Genomic DNA, 21,844 nt, shown 5'->3' on the forward strand with positions numbered 1-21,844 from the left:
GGGTGTGACACCCCACAGGGAATAAGAAGCCCCTTAGGACTTACACCCTGTAATAGAGATCCAAGTGTGGGTTCTCTAACATTTACAACCCAACCTAGAAACCCCACAGGGGCCTACCAGACTGAGTACACTGCATAGGCTGCACACTTCTACCCTCTGCTGAGACTGAGAAATACTGGTTAGTAGAAGGTCTGCACAGGCTACTTGTATAAGAAGTTTTAGTGTTCTTAGTCTCCCTCTGCTGGTAGGAGTGCATAACCCAAGCGTCTTGAACGGTCTGGAGGATCTAGAGGAAAGAAAATTAGCAGGCAAGGCCTAATTTCACCTTTTACTTCATGTTTTAACCATACTGACTGACGTTTTCTCTTCTTTTCACCTTTGCAAATACATGGAATGCATCTTGGACTGGGCTTCCAAGATTGTATTTTTGAATAATGTTGACGCTTGATTTAGTGTCCTAACTTTAGCAGCTGATCTTTTTAGTTTCTTGTTAACCATTTTCATCATTTTATTATAGTCGCCCTTTCGAAAATTAAATGCAGCTATAGTAGATTTCCTTTTTCTGGTTCATCCCATATAGTAGCTCAAACTTGATCATGTTATGATCACTGTTTCCTAGGGGACCCAACACCACCAGCTCTCGCACAATGCCCTGCTTCTGTTTTGGACCTTTCTTCAATGAAAGCATTTTTTTTTTTTTTTAATGGATATTCTATGCAGATAAGTTTATAAGTCAGGTGTGTTTGCTTTACCTAGGGATTTTCCCCTCCAATCAGCTAATGCATTGAACTGAGCAGAGCTTTGGTGCATCTGCAGAGAGAAGATTGTCATTCATGAGGAAATCGCATACAAGTCGGCTCTGAAATTCTTTTTGTACTGAACATAATCCTATATACATGTGCTTATAAATTGGTGTTTTCAAGGGACACCTACTATAGTAAGTTCTTTTTTGTCTCTATTTAGTAGTAAATGTTCTCAGCTGTATTAGGAGCATACATGGGCCCTGCTGCAGATAACTTGAGCTAAGCTTTAGTAAAAGACCCCCCACAGTTTGTTAGCAAGAGTGTAGTAGTCATTAATTTAAATAATATCTGACATAATCGTAATCTTGGTGTCATCTTTGATTCCTCGCTCTCCTTCTCTGCACATGTTCAGCAGATCACCAAAACATCAGGACACGCTTGAGAGGTACAATTCCTTGATCAAATCAAGGACAGCTTTATGGAGCAGCTGGTGCAGGAGCCGACGAGAGAAGGAAAAATTCTAGACTTGGTCCTTAGTGGAGCGCATGATCTGGTGAGGGACGTTATGGTACTGGGGCCGCTTGATAACAGTGATCATAATATGATCAGTTTTAATATCAACCTTGAAGTAACTATACACAGGAAGTCAAATACGTTAGCGTTTAACTTTAAAAAAGGAGACTATGATAAAATGAGAAGAATGGTGGAAAAAAAACTTAGGGGGACAGCTGAGAGGGTAAAAACTGTACAACAGGCATGGACGCTGTTCAAAAATACCATCCTGGAGGCCCAGGCCAAACATATTCCACTAATTAGAAAAGAAAGACGGAAGTCCAAAAGACAGCCGGCCTGGTTGAAAAGTGAGGTGAAAGAAGCTATTAGGGCTAAAAGAAATGCCTTCAGAAAATGGAAGAAGGAACCGTCTGAAAATAACAAGAAGCAGCTTAAGGAGTGTCAAAGCAAATGCAAGGCGCAGATAAAGAAGGCCAAGAGAGATTACAAAAAAAAGATAGCATTAGAGGCAAAAAAACATAGTAAAAAAATTTTTCGGTATATTAAAAGCAGGAAGCCGGCAAAAGAATCGGTTGGGCCACTGGATGACCAAGGAGTAAAAGAGGTGATCAAGGAAGACAAAGACGTAGCGGAGAGATTGAATGAATTCTTTGCTTCGGTCTTCACCGAGGAAGATTTGGGTGGGGTACTGGTTTCAGAAACGATATTTCAAGCGGACGAATCGGAGAAACTTACTGACTTCACGGTAAACCTGGAGGACGTAATGGGGCAGTTCAGCAAACTGAAGAGTAGCAAATCTGGACCAGATGGTATTCATCCTAGAGTATTGATAGAACTGAAAAATGAACTTGCGGAGCTACTGCTAGTGATATGCAATTTATCCTTAAAATCGAGCGTGGTACCAGAAGATTGGAGGGTGGCCAATGTAACGCCCATTTTAAAAAAAAAAGGTTCCAGGGGAGATCCGGGAAATTTATAGACCGGTGAGTCTGACGTCGGTGCCGGGGAAAATGGTAGAGGCTATTATTAAAAACAAAATTACAGAGCACATCCGAGGACATGGATTACTGAGACTGAGTCAGCACGGCTTTTGTGTGGGGAAATCTTGCCTGACCAATTTACTTCAATTCTTTGAAGGAGTAAACAAAGATGTGGACAAAGGGGAGCCGGTTGATACTTGTGTATCTGGATTTTCAAAAGACATTTGACAAGGTACCTCATGAAAGGCTACAGAGGAAATTGGAGGGTCATGGGATAGGAGGAAAAGTCCTATTGTGAATTAAAAACTGGTAGAAGGATAGGAAACAGAGAATGGGGTTAAATGGGCAGTATTCACAATGGAGAAGGGTAGCTAGTGGGGTTCCTCAGGGGTCTGTGCTAGGACCGCTGCTTTTTAATATATTTATAAATGATTTAGAGATGGGAGTAACTAGCGAGGTAATTAAATTTGCTGATAACACAAAGTTATTCAAAGTCGTTAACTCGCGACAAGATTACAGAAGGACCTTACGAGACTGGGAGACTGGGCGGCTAGATGGCAGATGACGTTTAATGTGAGCAAGTGCAAGGTGATGCATGTGGGAAAAAAGAACCGAATTATAGCTACGTCATGCATGGTTCCACGTTAGGAGTTATGGACCAAGAAAGGGATCTGGGTGTCGTCATCGATAATACACTGAAACCTTCTGCGCAGTGTGCTGCTGCAGCTCGGAAAGCGAATAAAATGTTGGGTATTATTAGGAAAGGTATGGAAAACAGGTGTGAGGATGTTATAATGCCTTTATATCGCTCCATGGTGCGACCGCACCTTGAGTATTGTGTTCAATTCTGGTCGCTGCATCTCAAGAAAGATATAGTGGAATTGGAAAAGGTGCAGCGAAGGGCGACTAAAATGATAGCGGGGATGGGATGACTTCCCTATGAAGAAAGACTAAGGAGGCTAGGGCTTTTCAGCTTGGAGAAGATGTGAGTAGCCTATTATTTAATATAGAGCAACGCTATATATTCCAATGGAACACTATAGCGCCATGGGGTTTAAATTTTGAAGCAGAATGGCTGTAATATGTGATGATGTGTGTTCAGGGGCGGGACAAGAAGGGGGTGTATAATGTGACTGAGATGTCTGCAGGACACGTTCGGTCGTCACTTCCGGTTATTCAGGCTTGGATGGCGGTCCCATGGGTAAGCTGCCAATTATTGATGGAGTTTTATAATGTATGTAAAACAATAAGATGAACTGTTTATTTAATGGGTGGATTTGTAACAACTAGGATTTGATGTACATGTGTTTTTAGACTGCGTGATTTGGTTCTCCTGAAGAAGAATTTGGCGAAATGTGGTCACAGATTAAGGACCGACGTATTGGTGGTTTCCTCAGCAGCCTGCCACTGGTTCAACGGTCAACGCTGAAATTTTGTAATGGAGTAGTTGATGCAACGGAGAAAGGAGTGCTCTGTCTCCCGCATTGCAGCTGCTGTGACTTTCATCATCATCATTTTTTGTTTTTGATTATCAGTGACTCATGGGGGATATGGACTGCTTCGCGTTTTGTTGATGGAAGCTGTGAAATCAAGATTTATTTTCACAATCTGTTAAAGACTGTATGTGAAGAGATCTACAGTTTTGGATGTAACATCTTAAATATATGCTAATTGTAACGGGTGGAGAGAGTGATTGCATACACATGAGTGCACGGAGTGAGTGTGAGCGGAAATTGAACAAGTGGGTAAGGAATACTGAGGTTTCCTTTAAAGATATAGATTATGTTGTACATATCCACAAAATGTAATTGAATAAAGGTTACTGTGTATTTAAAATTAATTATATTGTTGAAGTGTGAGTACTGTGGGAATAAATGGAGAATATTTGTACTCTAGTAGGTATAATCTACCCCGAAAATTAAACAATTGGTTTCTTTATCTACAACATTAGCAAAATTTGCCCCTTCCTTTCTGAATACGCTGCCAAAACCCTTGTCCACACCCTTGTCACCTCTCGCTTGGATTATTGCAATTTACTTCTCACTGGTCTTCCGCTCAGTCATCTCTCTCCTCTCCAGTCTGTCCAAAATTCTGCAGCACGGCTTATTTTCCACCAAAATCGTTATACCCACACTAGCCCACTCCTCAAGTCACTTCACTGGCTCCCTGTCCGCTTCCGTGTACAGTTCAAACTTCTCTTACTGACCTTTAAATGCATCCATTCTGAAGCCCCCCCCCCCCCCCCCCCCCCCACACACACACACACCATTGTTACGTCTGTGCTCACCTCGCCCTCAGGTGGCCAGAACTGGTGGCTGCTATGGACTATCACCCGTTCCAGACTTTAGCCCAGTCCAGTCCGGATCTTCCAGGCTTCCGGATTTCTCTGTCTTGTTTGAACCTGCACAGCTTCCGTAGTTGCCTGGTGATTGCTGCAGTGAGCCTCAGTTGCTGCTGGGCTTATTAGCCATTTGGAAACTCTGCCTTTGCCTTTGCATCGTCTAAGGCCCTGATATGTTGGTGCTTGTTGCACTTCAGCCTGAGTTTGTTTCTTTGTTCTAGTATCTTGCCTGAAGTTCTTTCCTGTTTCTAGTTAGTCTATGTTTAGTTTAGGGTTTGCTTGTTTCTTAGTCTTGCTCCTTGTTTGTAGTTCTTTGTGTAGTGCTTAGGTTTCTGTGTTGTCTGTCTTCAGTGGCTGCTTGCAGCTTTTTGTTCTTTCCCTTGTTTGTCAGTGTTTGTTTCCTGCTTTTGTGGCTGCTTGCAGCTTCCAGTTTCTGTCCCCTAGCTTGTCCATTCCATGCCTTGTGTTGTGTTGTCATTTCTGTGAGTCCTAGCCCAGTTTCCTGCCTTGCTGCCCATGTTTGTTCCTTTCCCCTCTGACCCTCAGTCCTGGTTCAGCCTAGTGGGTATCCAGTCCTGCCTTGCCCAGTAAGTCCTGCCGGCCACTTGCAGTCAGGAGCTCAACTCCTGGTGAAAGGTGGCCAAGTGCAGGTGAAGTTTAAGTGTGCCTGCTCTGCTTTCCTGCTTGTTTGCCTCTGCTGCTACTCCAGTCTGGGGGTCCAGTCCTGTTCTGCCTAGTCGCTGGTGTGGGGTGGTTTTGCCTGCCACTGCCGCTGCTCGGCAGTGGCCCAAGGGCTCACAAACCCTGTTCCTGTTTTGAAAACGTGACACCCATTACCTCTCCACTCTCATCTCTCCCTACATTCCTCCCCGTGACCTCCGCTCACTGGACAAATCTCTCTTGTCGTCGTCCTCCTTCTCCTCCACTGCTAACTCCAGGCTTCGTTCCTTTTCTCTTGCGGCACCTTATGCCTGGAATAAACTTCCTGAGCCTGTACGTCTAGCTCCATCTCTACCTGTTTTAAAATATATGCTGAAAACCCACCTTTTCACTACTGCTTTTGGCTCCCTAGCCACTACTCATTTGCCTCCCCCCTTGTTCCTTCTCGCCCAGTACTTCCCTTGCCCTTAATTGTCTTGTCTGTATGTATTATTTTAGATTGTAAGCTCTGTTGAGCAGGGACTGTCTCTCTGTGTCAGGTGTTCAACGCTGCATGCGTCTGGTAGCGCTATACAAATGTTAATAATAATATTAGAAAATATGTAATGCATGTGTGAAGATGTGAATACTCTAGGAACCAACTTAAATTACTAACATCCATTTTATTGCTTACTTAAGGTCCTAAAGTGACATATGTGCCACCACCACCACCAGATACTGAAGATGCTATTTTTGCACATTACCAGACGGGTATTAACTTTGACAAGTATGATGATATTCTTGTAGATGTTTCTGGAAGTGATCCTCCTCCAGCAATACTGGTAGAGTAATTGAAGATTTTGTTTTTCTACATAGTTTGTATGAGAATTATCAGTCAAATTGACAAGTGTGTTTAATTGAATTTTTTTAAAGCTTATATATCAGTGTTTCCCCAGGTCAGTCCTGGCTACCCCCTTGCCGATCAGGTTTTCAGGATATCCACAATGAATATGTATGAGATTATTCTAAATATACTGCCTCCCTTGTATGCAATTCTCTTTCATGCATATTCATTGTGGCTATCCTGAAAATCTGACTGGCAAGGGGATATTCCAGGACCAACTTGGGAAACACTAATATATGAAACCTAAATAAGCGAAGCTATTTTTTTTCCTTCCATCAAAATGATAGGGCAATAAACTGCAGTTCGCTAAACATATTTATAATATCTGTGACTGACTATACACTCACTCTGCACCTGGACTAGCTTGTTACACACACTGTAACTTAGATCAGTTCCTTATCTCTTGCTTAACTATACAAAGAACTTGCCTTGAGTTTAGCTAACCATCTAATTATCTCAATCGACTTTGTACCATGCATCTTGACCCCATCTATATATCTGCACGTGACGCCTCAGCTATATAGTACACTGTATTGTAGAAAATCATTAGCATCAACTGTTAGTTGAATGTTCTAATGCATGTTTATTAGATGTATCAGTAGTAGTATGCTAACATTGTATTATATCTCTTGTATTTGAATTTCATGTGTATATTTTTGATACTGTTTCACCATAGTTCTATTAGGGTTCAATTTACTGTTTTCAAGTACCTCATTTATTGTATTTATTTTTCTCCGAGGACAAGCAGGCTGCTTGTTCTCATGATTGGGTGATGTCCGACGGCAGCCCCAGATCGGAAGATCTTCCTAGCAACAAAGTTTGCCAGCCCCTGCGTGGACATGCACGGACCACACATACGTGACCGTCTTCCTGCCCATAGCGCGAGCATGCTCCTCTGTCTCTCTTTTTTCGCGGTTCGGAACAGCTGTGTATCAGTCGTTCTCTGCCCCAGAGAGGCCCTTGCTGCGTTCTTCGCTGCGTTTTTTTTCGCCGAATTAGGCTTGTTCTTCGTTCTCTTGTTAAAAAAAAAAAAAAGTAGTTTCTTGTTTTTCCCTTTACTTTCTTAAAGTTTCCCCGTAAGTTTCCTTTCTTTAGCGTGAGCGGCTTTTTTCGCCGCACGTACAGGTTTCCTTCTTTTGGTGCCTTTTTTTCGGCATCATCGCATTTGACCTCGCCGACGCGATTTTTCCGCCATGTCATCGAAGCCTGCCAGCGGCTTCAAGAACTGCACGCGGTGCAGCCAGATGATCTCGCTCACTGATAAGCACGTTTCGTGTCTTCAGTGTCTAGGGGCTGGTCATCGCCCTAACGCCTGTACTTTGTGCCTTCAGCTCAAGAAGAGGACTCAGGCGGCGAGATTGGCTCAGTGGAACATTCTATTCGGAGCATCGTCCGATCTTTCGACGTCGATGGAGCCAGCGGTACCGAGGTCATCACCGGTATCGATGTCGGCATCAGAGGGTGCATCGACGTCCGGAGTGCAGGTGATGGCTGTCCAGAGATCCCACGCTGGTAGCAGTGAGCCATGGAGTGGGTCTCCACCTGCCTCGAGGGCTCCTGCGTTGCAGGTCCCCCGGGACCGACCCCCTTCGGACCCGGCCCCGAGGAGACGTCTGGATTCCACATCTTCCTCTTAGTTACCGGGAGGTACCGCTGACGTGCTTTGAGCGAAGGCGAAGAAGCACCGTCATCGGTCACCTTCCCGTCACAGTACCGAGAGCTCCGGGACATCGAAGGATTCGGTAGCCGTGAAGCGTCGACGCTGGGAGGACCGCTCACCCCTCTATTCAGGAGGTGTCGCGCTCTTCTCCTGACAGCCTGGTACCGCCTCCGCGCCCCAGACAGATTCTCTCATCGTCGCTGGTACCGGCCTCACAGCCTGGCCCGACAGACAATCTAGACGAGCGCCTCCGAGCCATACTGTGGAGATTCTAGAAGGACTGCTGTGACCTCCTGTTCCGGTACCGCTGGTGCTTGCGCCATCGGTACCGTTGAGGGATGCAGCGGTTGGCTCCCCGCCCGTGGTAAGGACTGCAGCATCGGCGTCCACTGCCACCCAAGTTGTCTCCCCGTTGACGTCGCTGGAGGGAGCTTCGTCACCAGCGGCAAGGGAGTCTTCTTCTCAACATTGCCATAGAGGACTTAGTTCCTTGGCGTCGAGACGGGCTCGGCTTCGGACCAAAGTTCGAGAACTGGTGTCTGATACCGAAGGTGAGACCTCGTGGGAGGCAGAGGAAGACCCCAGATATTTCTCTGATGAGGAGTCTTGTGGTCTTCCTTCTGATTACACTCCTTCGCCAGAGAGAAAGCTTTCTCCCCCTGAGAGTCTGCCTTTCTCGTCATTTGTCCGGGAAATGTCTACGACCATTCCCTTCCCAGTGGTTACTGAGGATGAGCCCAGGGCTGAGATGATCGAGGTCCTGGACTATCCTTCACCACCTAAGGAATTGTCCACTGTTCCCCTTCATAATGTCCTGAAGCAGACATTGTTGGCGAACTGTACGAAACCCTTAAGTAATCCCACTATCCCTCAAAAGATTGAGTCCCAGTATCAGATCCACGGGGACCCAGAGTTGATGAAGACCCAGTTGCCTCATGACTCTGGAGTTGTGGATCTGGCTCTCAAGAAAGTCAAGAGTACTAGGGATTACACCTCGGCGCCCCAGGGGTGGGAGTCTAAGACTCTGGACTCTTTTGGGAGGAAGACCTACCATTCTGCTATGCTCGTGTCCAAGATTCAGTCCTACCAGCTCTACATGAGCATCCACTTGCGGAACAATATGAGGCAGCTGACGGACTTGGTCGATAAGCTCCCGTCGGAGCAGGCCAAGCCTTTTCAGAAGGTGGTCAGGCAGCTGAAGGCGTGTCGCAAATTCCTGTCCAGGGGTGTGTACGACACTTTTGATGTTGCGTCCAGGGCCTCTGCTCAAGGTATAGTGATGCGCAGACTCTTCTGGCTGCGTGCCTCTGACCTGGAGAATAGAGTCCAGCAGCGGATTGCGGATGCTCCTTGCCGAGGGGATAACATTTTTGGTGAGCGGGTCGAACAGGTGGTAGAACAGCTCCACCAGCAGGACACCACATTCAACAAACTCTCCCACCGGACGCCTTCAGCATCTACCTCATCAGGTAGACGTTTTTATGGGGGGAGGAGGAATGCTCCCTACGCTTATAGTAAGCTCAGGCTAAGCCTCAGCGTACTTGTTCACGTCAACAGCTTGCGCCTCAACAGGCCCCTGCAGCTCCCCAGCAAAAGCAAGGGACGGGCTTTTGACTGGCTCCAGGCGAGCATAGCCGATATAAAAGTGTCCGTGCCAGACGATCTGCCGGTAGGAGGGAGGTTAAAGTTTTTTCACCAAAGGTGGCCTCTTGTAACCTCTTACTGGTGGGTTCTCCAAATAGTCCGGCTAGGATACTCCCTCAATTTGATCTCCAAACCTCCAAATTGCCCACCGGGAGCTCAGTCCTTCAGCTTCCAGCACAAGCAGGTACTTGCAGAGGAACTCTCCGCCCTTCTCAGCGCCAATGCGATCAAGCCCGTGCCACCAGGGTAGGAAGGGCTGGGATTCTATTCCAGGTTACTTCCTTGTGGAAAAGAAAACAGGGGGGATGCGTCCCATCCTAGACCTAAGGGCCCTGAACAGATATCTGGTCCGAGAGAAGTTCAGGATACTTTCCCTGGGCACCCTTCTTCCCATGATTCAGAAAAACAATTGGCTATGCTCTCTGGACTTAAAGGATGCTTATACTCCCATCCCGATACTGCCAGCTCACAGACAGTATCTTCGATTCCGTCTGGGAACACTGCATTTTCAGTACTGTGTGCTACCATTTGGTCTCGCCTCTGCGCCCAGGGTGTTCACAAAATGCCTGGCAGTCGTGGCGGCATCTCCTACGCAGGCTACGAGTGCATGTGTTCCCTTATCTCGACGATAGCTGGTAAAGAACACCTCGGAGGCAGGAGCTCTACAGTCCATGCAGATGACTATTGAGCTCCTGCAGCTACTAGGGTTTGTGATAAATTATCCAAAGTCCCATCTTCTTCCAGTACAAAGTCTCGAATTTATAGGAGCTCTGCTAGACTCCCAGACTGCTCGTGCCTACCTTCCCAAGGTGAGGACAGATAATCTTCTGTCCCTTGTTTCCTGGGTACAAGCATCTCAGCAGATCACAGCTCGGCAGATGTTGAGATTGCTTGGCCACATGGCCTCCACAGTTCATGTGACTCCCATGGCCCATCTTCACATGCGATCAGCTGAATGGACCCTGGCTTCCCAGTGGTTTCAAGCTACGGGGAATCTAGAGGACGTGATCCAACTGTCCACGAGTTTTCTCACCTTCCTACATTGGTAGACAATTTGCTCCAATTTGACCCTGGGACGTCCCTTTCAAATTCCTCAGCCGCAAAAAGTGCTGACGATGGATGCGTCTCTCCTGGGGTGGGGAGCTCATGTCGATGGGCTTCACACTCAAGGGAGTTGGTCCCTCCAGGAAACAGGTTTTCAGATCAATCTCCTGGAGTTGCAAGCGCTAAAGGTTTTCAGAGATCGTCTGTCTCATCAAATTATACAAATTCAGACAGACAATCAGGTTGCTATGTACTACATCAACAAGCAGGGGGGCACTGGATCTTGCCCCCTGTGTCTGGAAGCCGTCAGGATGTGGCTTTGGGCTCGCCAGCACGGCATGTTTTTCCAAGCCATGTATCTGGCAGGCGTAAACAACAGTCTGGCCGACAGGTTGAGCAGGATAATGCAACCTTACGAGTGGTCTCTCAGCTCGGTACGCAAGATCTTTCAAGCGTGGGGCACCCCTTTAGTAGATCTTTTTGCCACTCAGGTCTACCACAAAGTCCCTCAGTTCTGTTCCAGACTTCAGGCCCATGGCAGAGTAGAGTTGGATGCCTTTCTCCTTCATTGGGGGAAGGGCCTTCTGTACGCGTATCCTCCCATTCCCTTGGTAGGGAAGACTTTGCTGAAACTCAAGCAGGATCGTTGAACCATGATTCTGATCGCTCCCTTCTGGCCGCGTCAGATCTGGTTCCCTCTTCTTCTGGAGTTGTCCTCCGAAGAACCGTGGAGATTGGAGTGTTTTCCAACACTCAGAACGAGGGGGTGCTTCTGCATCCCAGCCTCCAGTCATTGGCTCTCACTGCCTGGATGTTGAGAGTGTAGACTTTGCCTCCTTGGGTCTTTCTGAGCGTGTCTCCTGAATCTTGCTTGTTTCCAGAAAAGATTCCATGAAGAGGTGTTATTCTTTCAAATGGAAGAGGTTTGCCGTCTGGTGTGATAGCAAGGCCCTAGATCCTTGTTCTTGTCCTACACAGACCCTGCTTGAATACCTTCTGCACTTTTCCGAGTCTGGTCTCAAGACCAACTCTGTAAGGGTTCATCTTAGCGCAATTAGTGCTTTTCATTATCGTGTAGAGGGTAAGCGTATCTCGGGACAGCCTTTAGTTGTTCACTTCATGAGAGGTTTGCTTTTGTCAAAGCCCCCTATCAAGCCTCCTACTGTGTCATGGGATTTCAATGCCGTTCTCACCCAGCTGATGAAACCTCCTTTTGAGCCACTGAATTCCTGCCATCTGAAGTACTTGACTTGGAAGGTCATTTTCTTGGTGGCAGTCACTTCAGCTCGTAGAGTCAGTGAGCTTCAAGCCTTGGTAGCTCATGCTCCTTATACTAAATTTCATCATAACAGAGTAGTCCTCCGCACTCACCCTAAGTTCTTGCCGAAGGTGGTGTCGGAGTTCCATCTGAACCAGTCAATTGTCTTGCCAACATTTTTTCCCCCTTCCTCATACCCGCCCTGCTGAATGTCAGTTGCACACATTGGACTGCAAGCGAGCATTGGCCTTCTATCTGGAGTGGAAAAGCCCATTCAGACAGTCCGCCCAAATATTTGTTTCTTTTGATCCCAACAGAAGGGGGAGTGTCTGTCGGGAAACGCACCATCTCCAGTTGGCTAGCAGATTGCATATCCTTCACTTACGCCCAAGCTGGGCTGACTCTTGAGGGTCATGTCACAGCTCATAGTGTTAGAGCCATGGCAGCGTCAGTGGCCCACTTGAAGTCAGCCACTATTGAAGAGATTTGCAAGGCTGCGACGTGGTCATCTGTCCACACATTCACATCTCATTACTGCCTACAGCAGGATACCCGACGCGACTGTCAGTTCGGGCAGTCGATGCTGCAGAATCTGTTTGTGGTTTAGAATCCAACTCCACCCCCCTAGGCCCAGTTTTATTCTGTTCCAGGCTGCACTCTCAGTTGGTTCTATTTAGGTCAATCTCAATTATGTCCTCGTCGTTGCGAGGTCCAATTGACCTCTGTTGTTTTGAGTGAGCCTGGGTGCTAGGGATACCCCAGTCATGAGAACAAGTAGCCTGCTTGCCCTCGGAGAAAGCAAAGTTACTTACCTGTAGCAGGTATTCTCCGAGGACAGCAAGCTGATTGTTCTCACAAACCCGCCCTCCTCCCTTTTGGAGTTGTGTCTTCCCTTGTCTTTTGCTTTCTACTGGACTGAGGAGTACGTTCGCGCTACGGGCGGGAAGACGGTCGCGCATGTGCACGCGAGGGCTAGCAAACTTTGTTGATAGGAAGATCTTCCGATCTGGGGCTGCTGTCGGACGTCACCCAATCGTGAGAAGAATCAGCCTGCTGTCCTCGTAGAATACCTGCTACAGGTAAGTAACTTCGCTTTATCTTATGGCCAGGTGGTTGAAAGGGCGCCTTTAAGGATATGAGACTATTCTGGTCATGTTCTTTTGACTCTCTTAACAATCCGGGAAGCAGTCTACTTCTCTGGCTTATCCGTGTGTGGTGTGTATTTTGAGGCATGGTGTTTGGATACCTGTATAGCTCCATTGAAGTCCTCTGCCGCAGATTTTAGACTTTTTACAAGGTGACCTAGACAAATGTCTTGCTTTTGGCCTCCCTTAAGATGCAGGTAGTAGTACTGGCTGGTTTCCGGGGTTTGATCCGTGGCAAGAGTATAGCTTCTCAACAGGATGTACTTTGTATTTTTCACAGTGTGCAGCTTCTTTGTTCTCCTCTTCGTCCTTCTGTTCTATCTTGGGATCTTAATCTCGTCCTTTTGGTGTTGGTCTCTTTGCCTTTTGAGCCTTTAATGCATCCTTCTCTTAAGGATATCATCTTGAAGACTGTTTTTGTTAGCTATTTGGTCTGCATGACAGATTTCGGAGCTGCAGGCTCGCTCTCGTAGAGAATCCTTCCAGCTCTAAAGAGAAGGTGGTGCTTCAGTCGTTGCTGCCCTTCCTTCCCAAAGTGGTTTCTGAGTTTCAGGTCAGTCAATCTGTCTTTTGCCAGTGCTTGGAAAGCATAAGGGGATGGTGGAACAGGAGAGATTTATATAGGCTTGATGTCTTTACATCGAACTATTGATTTTTGTGGGTCAGACCACCCTATTCAGAGGTTATAGGAAAGGTGAGGTATCCTCTAAAGTCACTATTGCCAGCTGGATTAGGGAGGCGGTGTCTGTGGCTATGCCAATCCCACTGTTTCTGAAAGCTCATTCCATGAGAGGTCAGGCAGCCGCGTGGGCAGAACATTCTTTGGTATCACTGGTAGAAATGTGTAAATCTGCGGTGTGATCCTAGTTGCATACCTTATCCCAGCATTATAGTCTGGACATGCAGATTAGTCAGGATGCTGCCTTCGGAATGTGAGATTTGTAGGCAGGGCTTCGTGGGTCCCACCCTTATGGTCACTACTTTGGTACTTTCTATCAGTTTGTGCCAGTCTGGAGGAATGCTCATGGAAGAGGAAATTAGATCCTACCTGCTAATTTACTTTCCTTCATTCCCTCCCTCCAGACCAGCACAGAGCCCACCTTTATTTTTCTACAGTGATTCAGTCGGTTGTTTTTCTAAGATAGTGTTCTTTGTTTTCACGATTGTGGCTGTGAGGTGATAGCTTGTTGTGCATTGTAATAATAAACAAAAAGTTATATGATGGGGGAGAGAGTAAAGAAAACTGTTTATACGGCATGCAGAGCATGGCAGCGGCAGCAGCATGGATCTTCAGTCTTTACGATGGAAGCATCACTGAATGGAGCTGTTTGCATCCCTTGGGTTTCTCTTTAGTTCATCTGGTTGGCTCACTTATAGGCTTACTTGAGTCAGCGCTTCTCAGGCTCCATCTGCTGGTGCGAGTTCATATCCCATCAGTCTTTGCTGGTCTAGAGGGACTAAAGGAAAGTAAGTTAGCAGGTAAGACCTAATTTCCCCTTTTATACATTTCAAATATATACAAGTTTATTTTATCATTTTACAATGTAATAATGCTAGTATTCCAATGAACAAAGAATTTGTGGAACCAACTGTCTGACCCCTTACTCCCTCTTCATCTCTCACGTACATGCACACAGTTTTTCATATCTAGTATTATCTTTTTAAAACTCTGGATGATCCATATGTGTATATATATATGTGTGTGTGTTCTCTGTTTCCTTCCCCAGACTTTTGAAGAAGCGGCATTGTGTGATACCTTGAATAGAAATATTGCGAAGGCTGGATATTCAAAACTTACTCCAGTACAGAAATATAGCATTCCGATCATATTAGCAGGACGTGATTTAATGGCATGTGCCCAGACAGGCTCTGGAAAAACGGTACTTTGAAAATAAGCTATGTATGATTCTTACTTCAAGTGTTCTAAACTTGATTTTTAATATAAAAATAGTTGGTTTGCTTCACCGATTTCTGTGGAAATAAGTGAATCCTCCATTATATGTGGATTATATTGACAATGAATTTTTCTACCGATCTTAAGGTTTATTTAATACGTAAGGCATCTGTAACTGATCATGGCCTTGCACAGTTTCTGTTTCACACAACTGAAGATATTTTTCTCTTGACTGCTTTCCTTAATGTGTGGTATTTTTCTCTGTTGACATTTGCTTAATCTTTGTGTGTATTGATGATATGACCCTGCTAGGTATCTTTGTATGCCAAAGAACTTTTGGAGTTTTATTTTTATAGAAAAACCTGTCAGTGGGCTTGCACAACCTCTGATGGACCACTTGTTCATTGTTTTGTTTTCTTTTCTTTTCTTTTTAAATTACTTTCTTTGAGTAAAACTTCTTTGCCTCCATGCGTGCGAAATATGTTTGAGATGAACCATTGACTTTTTGTCCCAGGTGCAGATAGAAAAAAAATAACAGATCAGTATCTGCTTAATTTGTGCAGGTGTAGGGATCATGATTCAACCCTTTGCATCATCTGCTCAAAGGTATCACAGACGTTGATCAAGTTGTGCAAAATACGACACTGGTCCTAGCTTGTAGCGGTAGGGAACTGAATCCATAAGACAATGTGGGGGTTATGATAAAATGATAGAGGAGATGTGCTAAGTATTGAAACATAGGTATGTGAATGTCTTTAAGAAGCATGTCCTCTTTTAGAGAAAAGACTGTTTCCCTTTTTGTTCTGCTAGACAAGTCCATACAAATGGGTTGTGTCCACTTTCTACCAGCAGGTGAAGATAGAGAGATTGAATTGTTCCAGTGACACTGGCCAAGTATATGAACTGTAAATTTTTACCTGCTACAGAGATGGTAGATTAATCTGGTCTGCTGCACCAGGTTCCTTGCTTAGGCCCAACTCCCCGGGTCACAGACCATGGCCTTCCTACACAAGTTGTAGAGTCCTTGGGCCATGCAATCCTGAGGTTTGGATCATGTCCTTACTCCAATTAACTAGGTGAGATTTGATCACTCTCTGCCCCAGATTTTATGAGCTTAGCTTGGAGAAACTGAGAGTAGCCTCATGGTGCCCTATCCAGTAAAGGGGGTCGGTGGCACCCACCCCACCCCCTTTTTCCTATCCTGAAAGTATTAGGACAAGTTTGACTTTTGGTTTTATTGCCCTTAACAGAAAGAATACATTCTTTAAAAAAAACTCCAGGAATGCCCATAAAAGGGGAGGGAAGTCTTACATGAAGTGGGAGCAAATATCTTGGAGAGTCTTGGGCTGACTGGGAGGATCCCTGGAACCCAGAGGAGGGGGGGGGGGGGGGGAGGAAGATCTGCTACAAGGAGGCTTCCTGGTTCTGGGCGACATGTTCACAGTTGAGTTGTCTTAGCTAACTGATTATTACTGAAGGCCCTCCAAATTCTGTCGTCTTCATGGAGACCTTACTCTGGTAGATCTTTGCAGGCCTGCTATGGCCTTTCCCCTCCACAGGGCCCTTTCAAAGATGGTTGTATCAGAGTGGGAAGATCGGGATGGTGTGCTCGGAGGCACCTGGCTTTTGAGTAAATGTTACCCTTTTCCTCAAGCTGATCTAGATAAGATATTATATCCCCCTAATGTTGGCACTGGTCAGTACCATGACTAAACCGACCACAGTCCCAGTCAGGGGGAGAGACTGCGCTTAAGGACACTAATGATAGATGGAACGGTGTCATAAGCATTTATTCACATCCTCAGCCTTGGGGTTCCAGGTTTCTATCTCTAGGTGCTACGTGGCTTCCATCCCACTGCTCAGGATTCAGCAGCTCCCAGAGACAGCTTACTTTAAGTCAGGGACAGTCTGTATTTCCTCCAGATTAGTGGTGCCAGTGATTGCTTGTAGGTGGTTGTGGCTCTGCCACTGGGCAGCCAGTCTTGCCTCCTAGATGTGACTCGGCAAGTTTCTATTTTGGGGCTGCATACTTTTGGGGAAGGATGTGTGTAGAAGCTGGTTAAGGACCCATGTGAGTCTAGGTTGCAGCACCTCCCAGAGGACCATCCCCACATAGCCCATTCTCAGGGGACCAGGTCTAGAGCAAAGAATAGAGGCTGCCTATTCAGCCATCACAAAAAGGAGCATTCTTACAAGGAGCGTGGAGACGAGATCTGGGCCCTTGTCCTCCACACCCCCCCAGTAAAGAGACCCCAGTGGTATGGGCGGGCATAAAACTTTCTCTTTTACCAAGAGTGGGCTTGCATTACCTCAGACTAGTGGGATCTGGAGGTAGTGCACCAGGGTTATGCTCTGGAATTGGCAAGACCCATTTTAGACACCTTTGTGGTATCTCCTTGTGGTGCTACAACAAAGGAGAAATTCATTGTCCAGTATCGACTTGGCCCCAGTGATCTCCATGTGACTATTCAGGACCAATCAGGGTACCATATGTGTCATGGAATGCCTAGCCACCTGACTGGAGCTACCCCTTGGACACTTAGAGGGTCTATCCCCTGCACAGCTCAGGGTCCACCTGCACCTGCCGCTTGTGCTCTACACTAGCACCCCCTCCCACCAACTGTGTCCCTACCGCCTCTGGATGAGAGACCAACATGCAAACCACCAGGATGACAGATAACTGAAATATGGATTAACACTATCTAAACGTTTACTATCTAATTAGTACCTGGAGATTTCAGGACATATAGCTGTTCACAGGTTATCAAATATAACTGTTCACAGGGCCTCATCAAAGAGATCTTTCTCTCTCTTCTCCCTGGCTAAGACTGGAGAAAACCCCAGTACGTTCTGGCTAAATTTGAGCTCCCTGGCCAAATCGGAACCCATAACGGCAAATTCTCTAGCCACATCACTGGAGGTTAATTTCTTCTCTGTTAACTAAAGAGGGACAGTCATTTCTCGGTAACAGCCTTAAACATAAACATACACCACCTGCTGACCAAACTAGAGAAATATACTTCAAGAAATAATACAGTTTTACAGGCTTAAAACCCACTGTTTCATCACAATATCCACCTGTCCAGCAGATGATACATACAGTCTCAGATAATGATTCCTTAGCCTTGTAGATGGTCCTCCTTTTACTGGGAGCCTCGCTAATGAGGATGACCTCATTTCATGTCTCTGTTGAAACTCTCCTTCACAGCTTCACACGGGATAAACCGGAGAGCCAGTGCAGGTGTTTAGCATGTCCTTGAATGACGTCAGCTAGCACAGTGCTTGCAAGAAGTCTTGCAGCATCCATGATAGTATTGCTCAGAAAAGATGGTTCATGTATACTACTGTTATCTTGGGGGGTGGGGGGGGGGAGAGAATGCATTCCTTCTGTGTACTGTATTTTAATCTGCACTGTAGCTTTTAGCTATTGTGTTACTCATTATTCCCTTTCCTGAATTATTGTTGTTGTTTGTTTGTTTTTAATCAGCTAAAACCATGCTAGTAAAGAATTCTCTGTGCTTTGTTGCAATATTATATGAGAATATTGTAATATGTGGCCTTGCTACATCTGATCGTTAATTTTTTTTAATATCTGAGCACAAAAGTTTATGCCTTCACTTCCTTATGGAACACTACAGAGTAGTTTCAAGATATACCCTGTGCATTGGGCCTTAGTAAATTATATTGTAAAAATGTTAGTTAATTTTCTTTCATTTTAGGCTGCTTTTCTTTTGCCAATCTTGGCTCACATGATGCGTGAGGGAGTTGCTGCAAGCCAGTTAAAATCTCTGCAGGAACCTGAAGCAATTATTGTAGCACCAACTAGGGAACTGATTAACCAGATTTACCTAGAAGCTAGAAAATTTGCTTATGGGTAAGTACATTAAATATCCCATATATCTGTCAAACTCTAAAGGCCCAATTCAAACCATCTGTTAGTGCCTCATTGACATAGGAGATTTGCATGCTAGGATTTTCAGGGCAGTTATATTTTTCCCCTTTGTGTGTATATGTGAAGTGTTGGGCGTAAAACTGAACTGAGTCTTTGGAGATTATTTCATAAAGTGAAATCTCTTATCATAATAGGTTTGACTATGCTTTACTCACTTTGATATACCTGGATTTGATTGTTACACACAACTTATGTTTGAGGCGGCTGAGGACCTGAGCTGGTGTATAGACAGCATTCACAATTCCTAGAAGGGGGAGGGAGTCAGATTGTACGTCAACAATTTGTGCAGTTGAGATTTCACTTTACTTCAGGGTCACCTGTCAACTCTGTTCACAGATGGATGCTCAGAATAGTGAATCAGATATACAAAATGAACTTCTCCCATCCTCTGTCAGAGCCCCAGTGTCTGTGACATGATATCCTACTACTACTTATCATTTCTATAGCGCTACCATTCCAGAATTTCTGTTCCTCCTTCAGTCACAAATTAGAGTGCGGTAGAGAGGACTCAGTTCCTTTTCCGAGTGTTTTCTCATTGCAGAAAAGTCAGGGGGGAAAGGCCACATCCTATTCTAGATCTAAGAATTTGGTGAATTCATCAAGAAGGAAAAGTTCAAATCAACACCGTCTATTCTTTATCTGCTAAAACAAGTCAATTCCCTCTGAGGGATGCCTATACCCCAACCACTAGGTATTTCTTCAGTTCACTGCTTTAGGTAGAATGTTTAAAATCTTACTGTTGTGCTTGAACAGAAAAATCAAAGTAATTTACAATCGTAAAACAAAATAAAAAGCAAAGTTAGAAACAGTAGAGGGAGTGGAAAAAGCACTGGCTAACACCTTCCCAGTTCTCAGGGAAGATTGCTAAGAGAATTTTTTAGTTCAGTCTTAAGTTTCTTAAAAATAGTTTCTGCTCTAAGAAATAAAGGAAGAGCCCGTGAGAGCTCTGGAGCAACATAGAAAAAAGGCAGCATGTCTGGTAGAGTCCAGTAACAATGGACAGAGAAGGAATAACTGCACGGTTCTGAGCCCGAGACCCTAAGGATCTAGCAGGTACATTGGGGATCAGTAGATCATGGAGACAACAAGGAAAGCTAGTATAACATACCTTATGTTCCCGAATTAATACTCTAAACTTGATACCGTAGACTAGTGTGTCTTTGAGGTAGGAGTAATGTAATCAAGTTTCTATGAGTTAATAATTTGCTGTATTTTAGACAGCTTTCAGGCTGTTATAAATCGCATTCCAATAATCTAAGCAGCTAATTTATAGTAAATTATGGCAAGGACCAGCATGGTCCATCGTGTCTACCCAGAAAGATGGCCAGGATAGCACCTGTACAATTTGGTGTGGGTTAACCCCCCCTCCTCCAAAGTAGATTTGTAGCTCTTGTTCTATACAGGCAACCAGGCCATACATATTCCGCGAATTAGAAAAGAAAGACGGAACTCCAAAAGACAGCCGGCCTGGTTGAAAAGTGAGATGAAGGAAGCTATTAGGGCTAAAAGAAACGCCTTCAGAAAATGGAAGAAGGAACCATCTGAAAATAACAAGAAGCAGCATAAGGAGTATCAAAGCAAATGCAAGGCGCAGATAAAGAAGGCCAAGAGGGATTACGAAAAAAGGATAGCATTAGAGGCAAAAAAAACATAGTAAAAAATTTTTTCGGTATATTAAAAGCAGGAAGCCGGCAAAAGAATCGGTTGGGCCGCTGGATGACCGAGGGTTAAAAGGGGGCGATCAAGGAAGACAAAGACGTAGTGGAGAGACTGAATGAATTCTTTGCTTCGGTCTTCACCAAGGAAGATTTGGGTGGGATACCGGTGTCGGAAATGGTATTTCAAGCGGACGAGTCGGAGAAACTTACTGACTTCACGGTAAACCTGGAGGACGTAATGGGGCAGTTCGGCAAACTGAAGAGTAGCAAATCTCCTGGACCTGATGGTATTCATCCTAGAGTACTGATAGAACTGAAAAATGAGCTTGCAGAGCTACTGCTAGTGATATGCAACTTATCCTTAAAATCGAGCGTGGTACCGGAAGATTGGAGGGTGGCCAATGTAACGCCCATTTTTTAAAAAGGCTCCAGGGGAGATCCGGGAAATTATAGACCGGTGAGTCTGACGTCGATGACGGGGAAAATGGTAGAGGCTATTATTAAAAACAAAATTACAGAGCACATCCGAGGACATGAATTACTGAGACCGAGTCAGCACGGCTTTTGTGTGGGGAAATCTTGCCTGACCAATTTACTTCAATTCTTTGAAGGAGTAAACAAAGATGTGGACAAAGGGGAGCTGGTTGATATTGTGTATCTGGATTTTCAAAAGGCGTTTGACAAGGTACCTCATGAAAGGCTACAGAGGAAATTGGAGGGTCATGGGATAGGAGGAAATGTCCTATTGTGGATTAAAAACTGGTTGAAGGATAGGAAACAGAGAGTGGGAACAGGAACTTGAAGTGAAGGCTTCCAGGGCAGACCGAAGGCAGCGTGTATACGTCGCTACCGCTGCCAGGAGCACAGAAAGGTTGAAGAAGACTGCTGCCTGCGCCGGAGGGAGGGAGGAAGAGAGGGGGTAAACGGAGTCACGATCCTGGACCTCGCGGGGGGGGGGGCAGCAGAGGGAAGGTGGATGGAACTGGGAGGGGTGGGGAGCAGAGGGAAGATGGATGGGACTGGGAGGGGTGGGGTGGGGAGCAGAGGGAAGATGGGTGGGGAGCAGAGGGAAGGAGCAAGAGATGGATGGGACTGGGAGGGGTGGGGAGCAGAGGGAAGATGGATGGGACTGGGAGGGTGGGGCGCAGAGGGAAGCCTACTGGAAAGAAGACACTGCATAAAACAGAAGACACTGGGACCAAAGCGAATAGAAAAACTAAATGATCAGACAACAAAGGTAGAAAAAAGTATTTTATTCAGAATTTATTAATTGAAATATGTCAGCTTTTTGAAATGTGCATCTGTGATATTTTCCCTGTAAATTTCAATTCCTTCCTCCATATTAGCATATTCATTTGCATATGTATATGCAAATGAATATGCTAATATGCTCTGCCCCATGCTTTGCCCCCCCCCACCCCCCCAAATGAAACAGTCAAACTACACCTATGTGCAGTCTCCAGACTTGT

The 21,844-nt window shown here is 45.5% G+C and overlaps 1 protein-coding gene across 4 annotated transcripts in view; it reads left to right on the forward strand.

The window, feature by feature from the left end:
* Positions 1-21,844, forward strand: part of DDX4 (DEAD-box helicase 4) — a 369,112-nt gene that overhangs the window by 165,870 nt on the left and 181,398 nt on the right. For all 4 annotated transcript variants that reach the window (XM_030193136.1, XM_030193139.1, XM_030193137.1 and 1 more), the window contains 3 exons: positions 5,916-6,058; positions 14,599-14,751; positions 18,485-18,639. In XM_030193136.1, the coding sequence (XP_030048996.1) occupies positions 5,916-6,058; positions 14,599-14,751; positions 18,485-18,639 (451 nt within the window). The remainder of the gene's footprint in view (positions 1-5,915; positions 6,059-14,598; positions 14,752-18,484; positions 18,640-21,844) is intronic.

Source organism: Microcaecilia unicolor, chromosome 2, assembly GCF_901765095.1.
Source record: "Microcaecilia unicolor chromosome 2, aMicUni1.1, whole genome shotgun sequence".
NCBI classification, from domain to species: Eukaryota; Metazoa; Chordata; class Amphibia; order Gymnophiona; family Siphonopidae; genus Microcaecilia; species Microcaecilia unicolor.